Source organism: Bombus impatiens, unplaced genomic scaffold (assembly GCF_000188095.3).
Source record: "Bombus impatiens unplaced genomic scaffold, BIMP_2.2 scf_2222, whole genome shotgun sequence".
Lineage (NCBI taxonomy): Eukaryota > Metazoa > Arthropoda > Insecta > Hymenoptera > Apidae > Bombus > Bombus impatiens.
Window position 1 is genome coordinate 3,181,300 of NT_178641.1, and position 7,594 is coordinate 3,188,893.

The 7,594-nt window shown below is 45.9% G+C and overlaps 1 protein-coding gene across 3 annotated transcripts in view; it reads left to right on the plus strand.

Moving 5' to 3' along the window:
• Positions 1-7,594, plus strand: part of LOC112213930 — a 216,026-nt gene that overhangs the window by 182,622 nt on the left and 25,810 nt on the right. The window contains exon 6 of one of the 3 annotated variants that reach the window (XM_033324393.1): positions 5,311-5,441. The exons of the other annotated variants lie outside the window; for them this stretch is intronic. Coding sequence (XP_033180284.1) covers positions 5,311-5,441 — 131 coding nt within the window. The remainder of the gene's footprint in view (positions 1-5,310; positions 5,442-7,594) is intronic. 3 annotated transcript variants of the gene reach the window in all.

The window sequence follows — 7,594 nt, forward strand, 5'->3', positions numbered from 1 at the left end:
CCCCAGCCGCCACTTTGCACACGAACTCGGTGGCGATTTGTTACGTATTTTTCGGAAAATTTGTCGATACCACGAGCGATTGTTTAGAGGAACGGAGACTCCGCGAAGATAGGCTCCTCGGGTTCTCTCATGGAGAAAAACGTGGATAAACAATAAATGCTCTATGTACCATATAAAGAAATTCTTTAGGAAACTCATAATTATCGATTCACAGACGACGTATGGAAACGAAATGGAAACTAAAACTTTCCGTAGAATTTACGTATGTCAGCGTTTTATAGATGTCTATCTAGGCGATAGTGCATGATAGTATACAGTATCGTTGATATATCGCTGATATATTCTAAGAAAAATCCGCTTCAAGCGATTCTATTTGAACCTACAATTTCTACTTCACACTGTTCGGAACAACGAAGAATGCACAGTAGAAAAAGAAAATTTCTTATCAGATTTCCTAAAACCATGACTAACAATACATACTATTTATTGTATTATATTTTATTCCGTGTAAGACGGTTTTAATCACTCGTTTTTCATCGAACAGTCGTTTCTTCGTTTCGCGTACAGAGGAAGACCGCTCTATGATTTTAGTCGAGGGGGTGGAAAGAAGGAAGACGGTATAGCGGCGGAGGGGGGTGAAGGTATGGAGAGAGGTTGAGCGAGGAAGACCGTGCAAAGGGCATCATTCTAATTGCCCCGGACTTCCTTTCATCCCCTTTGTGCGACCCTCGGGTGCGCTTCCTCATCCACCCTCTCCCTCGACCTCCCTTCACCGTCCACGCTCCCCCTCCTCCCGTACCGACGGCTCTAAGTCATTTCTGCGATTAATTTTTCCTTCCAATTTGCACGCGGCAGTAATTAAGGGGCTGGGGGCGCAGTACATCATCCGGCGTTTCGCCGATGCTACGGTTAAGGGGGTTGGTTTCACTGTTCGCGGAGCAGACCGGCCTTCTTCGAAACAATGGCGGCTGTCTTGAGTGGTGAGATAGGATTTCGAGACTCGAAAATCCTCGTGTTATCCCGTTAGATAAATATGGCCTGCCCTGAAATTGTACCTCCGAATTTTCAACCCTCTTAACGATCACGAAATTGTTATAAATTGAAACTAATTACTACGTCAAGCGCTTTAGTATTTTCGTCAGAAATTTTGAAACATTCTACGTATATCGCGATCTCAGCATCTCCAACACGGTCCACGTCTTCTTCGTCCAAGGAGACAGAGTGATTCCGAGGAAAAATATCGTCGATTGGAAGTTGAGTCCTGAAACTCGGAGGATCTGCTACGTCGGCGGCGGCCCTTCGAGGTGTTTAATAACGATAATGCCCGAGATAGGGTGGTTTCGAGGGTGGCTAGGGGGTAGTACACCGGGTCGGGACTTGGTTCATTCACGAGCTCGCTCGTTCGTGCAGAGTTCTTCCCCGTGAATGCGCTGAATGCCTTGCTGCCGCTTTCTCTTTCTCCATCCCTCCCGCCGGGACCGCCTCGTTTTCCTCTTTTTTTCAACGACTTTTTGCCATGCCGTGCATCCATTTCTCTGTAGCTTCGGCCGTGTTTGCGTTTATGGGCTTATCGCTATCTTTAAGAACCACCGGCGACCGGAAGTATTGTCTGCCATTCTGGTAGGTTCCGTCGTCGAGGCCAGTCTTCCATGTGTCTTCGATAAAATAAGAGTAACCACGCACGATAAACGCAAACCACAAACCATGTACGTGTAACGTGTACCTTTACGGAGAAGAAAGTCGAACGCGAGCCGAAAAAAAGGGGTAAATCACGCGGACGAGGATGCAAAAAGCCACCCTTGACCTGCTCGTCAGTGAAAGACACGTCGGTGTGAAATAGAGCAGCCGAAAACCGTGCAAGCCTCGGCTAAATGAAAGCGTCGGGATCCATCACAATTAAGTGACGATCCCATCAAAATCGAGAAGCGAGTACCCGCGAAACCGCGGTCTTGTAACGTGCGAGTGATAATGCAGATTTCTGGTATAATCTGGCTACATGTGCGCGTGGGTGCCTGTGAGCCTTGTTGTTACGACTTTCACAGTAACTAGAGGGGGGATCCCGCGTTTTACGATACATGACTGGTACACCGGATTTCAGCGTGCGAGCGAGCAAACGCAGGCAGAAAGGGAGAACACAGAGTTTCTCTGGCTGTTGGAAATCGACGAAGCGGTGTGTCGGCTAGCGGGGAGCTGGATTTTCCCCGTGTGTCTGTCGGTACGTCCATCCGTTCGTTCGTTCGTTCGTTCGTCTGGCTGACTGGTTGGGTGGTTGGCTGGTTGGCTGGCTGAGTTTGCTGCCGTTGCATCGAAACATGTAAGTCCAGGAGGGCAATAATAGATCCCACAATGCCACGCGAGCTTTTCAGGACCTCTCGTAGGTGGTGTGGGATGTAGGTGGAACGTCGGACGGGTTAGGAGGGGGTGGTTGCCGCTAGCGTGGCCTACGAGAGGGGATGGAAACGAGGTAGCTCATCAACTAATGGCCCGGACCGGAACTGAACTACCTTCTCGTACGGACTCGTCTACGTTGCCCCCGTGTGGTGCACGTGTGTGCATACGTCTGTGGATCCACGCGTTCCCTCCTTCTCTTTCTCTCTCTCTCTCTCTCTCTCTCTCTCTCTCTCTCTCTCTTTCTCTCTCCATGTCGCTTTTCGTTGATACTCTCTGCCTCGCGGAACCCTTTTTCTCGCTCGTACACACGCTCGTGTCATCCACTCCGTCTCTTGCGTCGCGGCGCTCGTCGCGACAAATAGATACAGTATGTTCGTCTTGCACGACGTCTACCAATCTGGATTGCACACGTGCTACTTCATTTTGGATGTTTAGCGTTATTGCTGGATAAACCGCCTCTAGCGATGTTCCACTTGCGCGGAGAGAGGCAAGTGGTTCAAACATTCGTGAAATCTCGTGTGGGACGGTAAGCATCCTCGTGTAGGTTTTCTTTGGCTCTTCGTGCTAATATAAATAATGGCCATTTCAGAAACTGCGCAGGATTAACTGTACTCTTTATGAAGATCTTTAACTTTCATCTTCTCTCCGCTACCTTATTTTACGAAAATTCTTCGTAGGAAATTAATACGAAGGTCCTTTCGTATTTCTCTCAAACTTAAGACATTTTCTGGCGATAGAAAACTACGATAAAATACGATAAAAAAACGATTCGATCGGTTATAGTCAAAAGCTACATCGAATTGATCCAAGGTCCTGAATCTTCGGCTGTAATGGATGTACCGCTGAAAAATACGTGTTCCTCGCTACGACACGATGGACGAATGATAGAATAAGATTCAATGATCAAGGGTGATCCCATACAATGATCTAGCATAGTGGGTCGTGCCTGGCATAACTAGATCACGTCAAGATAAAGTCTATCGTAAATAGAGTTCGTTGTTTGCCAGGTCACGGGACAGGAGGCCGCATAAGGAGAAGGAGAAAACAAGGAGGGCCTGGATGAGAGGGTGGAAAGGACGAGAAAGGAAAGTCCTGATGGAAGGACGCAGCGCGTGAGAGTAGGACGATGTACGGAGAGAATGGAGCTGATCAATATTCATGGCCCGCTTGTAGGGTGGTTCCGAGCAAGTCAGAGGATGGATTTATGCGAATCCTTCCTTCCGATTCACCCTGCAAGAACGAACCCTTTTTCTTTGGTATCGCGATTCCTTTGAGCCTTTGCGCAACGAGAGGACCAGCTTCCGTTACGGTCATCCGACGTTAACGCTCTTTTGCCTCGTGTTGTTTTTTCATCGACGGATAATTACGTTAATTAGCAGCCTGTAAAGCAGGTGAAACATACCTGAAACGTAAACGCTGCAACGATTCTCGAATTTTTATTTCACATGAAAGATCGAAACGAAAAATCATACGTAACGATAAGAGTTTCTTATTATTTTGTCCAAACTGAAGATATTTTTTAACGTAAGAGGATCGGGCATGGCCGAAAGAACGTAGTAGGGTTAATATCATTCCGAACCGTTAAAGATCACCGCGATCGTCGTAGATGACGCGTAACGACCAGTCCAGGAGTCATCGCCGCGTCCATCGAGATCGTTCGAAGGGTGACTTCAACCCTTTCGCCGTGAAACTTTAAGCGAACGATCAGGGTTAGGGCCGAGGAGTTTTTAACGCTTCGAGAGTTGCCATGGCAACAATGGTAGGCCGTTATTAATCCCCGACGAGAGCGGCGAAGAATAGAGGAACGAAGGGAGAGAAGGAAAGAGGGCAGGAGACAGCAAGGGAGAAGATTCTCCCCAGTTCTCTCTTGTAGCTTCTGATCCTCTCGTTCTCTATCTCCCTTTCCACCACGTGAATTATTCCGTCTCGTTCCAGAGGTGTCGAAGACGAAGGAAGAAGAGAGAGGTGTCGACTGGAATTAGGAGAAGGCTCCGTCATTATAGTCCCATCATTCACTTTTCTTCTGCTTGTCTTCACTTGTCTTCCTTCCTCTTTCTCTGCCGACTTAACCTTGGCACGATGCTTACCTTCTCTTGACCATATCTTGCCTTCGCTATTTTTTTCTCTTCTCCTCTTCATCCTCTTCTTCTTTTCCTTGACTTCTAACCTATCATTGTTGCCGGTGTACAGCCATGGAATCTTTAACCGAGTTTCAACTTAGTCAATAGCGAATATTATAAGTTCTATCTGACAACGTCTGCTGTCACGAAGACCGTGAAGGAAACGCGAATGGTCGAGCCTCTCGTAAATTTCTACCTGTTCTAATCACAAGTAGAAAGCTTCCCGTCTCTTGAGGCTATGGCTACAGTGAATGTGTGTTTTAATGAATGAAACACCTGAACGCCGAAATGCATTCACGCGTAAGAATCTATGTACAGGGTGGCGTAGAAGAAGTTCACCGCTTTGTCTTTAACCTTAGATGAAACAGTATAGGTATATGTGTTTCAATGATAATTTCTTCAATTATTTCAATCGCGTGAGACACGATATCGGTTAAATGGTCATCTCTAGCTGTTTTACGAATATGTGCCTGTTCAATAATATTTTTCATAACATTTATATACAATAGTTGGCTTGTGTCATTTTCTCAATGTTCAGACTAATATTATCAACACCTCAATCGTGGTGCCAGTGGGAGCAACGAAGCCTCCAACGCGATCTTCTCTTCCTCGATTTTTGTCTTATTTCGATTCATAGAATCTCCCTGAATCTTTCGCTTGTACAATTTAGAACCACAGCGTATATTTGATCGTTCTCACGTACTCGTGTTCGTCACACCACGCATTCACTGTAACCATAGCCTAACGCGTGTCTAACGATAGAACAGAGAAGAAGCTGTCTCATTGAATCATCCCGCAGCTCGTAACCGTGAAAAGTCAATTCGAAGAAGAGGCTGGCTGGCATCGATCGGAAACGAGGCGCGGGAACACGTGTTCGCGGACACCCACGTGAAAAATTGCGATAACGTCCAACGGCAGGGAAAAGGAAGGGTGAGAAAGCGGCAGGATATCTCTTCAAATATTCACGACGGCGCGTACACGTCATCGTCGGTCCGCTCTATGGTCACACGTCCGTGTTCGCGTGTGCACGCAAGTTTCTCTTTGGTTTTTCGCGGTGTATCGCGTCGTTTCCTGTATCGATGCGTCGAGTTCCGCGTTCACGTGGAGGAGTTCATCGGAGACGAGCTTTGTTCGCCGCTTACACGCGCATGTGCAATAACGTGCATACGTTTGCACGCGTGTCAGTCGCGTTTTCTCTCTTTCTCCCTTTTTCTCTCCCTCGCGTTTCCTTCCCCTTCCTTTCAGGATTTTTCTACCGATTCGGCGGCGTATTTTTTTTCTTTTTTTTTACCTCTGGATTTTCCTCCACGACCGATCGCGATGCGTCCTCTCCGCGTGTTTCGTCAGCGCATAAAAGGTTATATACGAGCCGGTTGTCTTGCACACATCGCGCGGGGAACGCGCGTGTGGTCCAGGCGGGCGCGCGCTCACACCGCACGGAAAGAAAAGAGAAAAAATTCGAAGTCGAAGGCTCCGTGGCTCGTTATTCATCGACGTTCGGCTCCGGCTGTCAGGAGGCATTATTTACGGGTTTCGCGGCACAGCGAACTATTAATTCGGCCCGATGCAGGTGGTAAATGCGCGCCGACCATCCAACCCGCGTTCCTCACCGCGAAAATCCGTTTCGAGGTTCTGACTCGTTAAGAGGACGCTGTCCTATCGTAATAAAAAAAATCAAAGATTTTTGGCAATTATTCCTTATAGGGGAGTCAGTTGATCTTGACATATGTGTCGTAGAAATCGTCCTGAGTAATCTTTAGAAGGTTTAAGCCATAGCTCATTGTTTGTTAACCAGTTGCTTGTTAACAAAAGAGGTTTGTAAAATATGACACTTATTTTTAATATTGGTAGATATACAACGATTCCCATAAAATATATAAATTTGCTTAGTTAGATATATTACAAATTACAAAGCCAGATTGATCGACTATATAAAGATACAAATATTGTTTTTGAAATTTTCGCGGTTAGGTTAGCATTCGAATGATTTTGTTGAAGAATTTCGTCTATGAATCATCTAATTATTGAGTGTTTTATACGGCTGGTCAGATAGCCTGATTACCAAACAAGGTTAATTAGCATAAAGTGAGTTTGAATAACGTTGACCTTGGTGTATACCCACAGCAATGTCCTTCCTTGATGACCTTTAGAAGCTTTAGACGTCGATCATTCTTCGTCGAGAAATTATTAAAAAAAGAAATATAAGGAACACGAAGCTTATCCTTAGAGAACGTGAAACAATCGAAACAGGGTGTAGATTTTCTCTACTGGATAAAATACAGAACATGAACTGGAAAACATCGTTTTCCAAACTTACGTATTTTGTTAATACTTCACAATTTTTTCACAAATCATCCTGTTACAAATTATCATGTTTTACATGGTTACCAAAGTTATAATTCCGTTGGAAGATTCAATGGATGCTTGAAATCTGTTTCACGCAATTTAACTTCGAAAATCAAAATTAAAATCAACATACAAGTATCGAAAGAACGCAAAGAATTGGCGAAGGAGAAACAGAAACCAGTAGCCGACTGTCGACATAAGTCTGTTAATCAGACACAGTTCCCAAAAACAAATAGAGCGAAAGGACTTGAAAGAAATTATCGAGACAGCGGAGCTTCGAAACGAACGACACTGTCGGCTAATAAAAACGAAGTATTCGATTCTATTAAACGTCGACTCGAGGGGAGGAAAGTCCTGTACGTGGCGCTTTGGAATATCTCGGGAAAAAGAACGCGTCGACAGACAGTTTCTCCGCTCGTCCCCTCGATTGATTACTGTGCAAGCCGTGGATGGGTAGGAGAGTGGAGCGATTTTCGCAGGAAGTATCGGCCGGAAGGCGGGATACGCTTTGAAATGCGAAAGACGTATTCCACGACCATCGTGGGAGGAAAGGAGAACGATATTTCCTATTTCTCTCTTTCTATCTTTCTCCTCTCTCTTTCTCTTGCTCTCTTCTCTCTTTCTATCGAGGCGGCAGCTCTCACGGAGTAACGTTGATCTAATAACGGGACAAACGTCGCGCGAATCGCATCCCGGACGGGATTTCATTTCCTCTGCCGTAGGATGAGCGGCCGTGA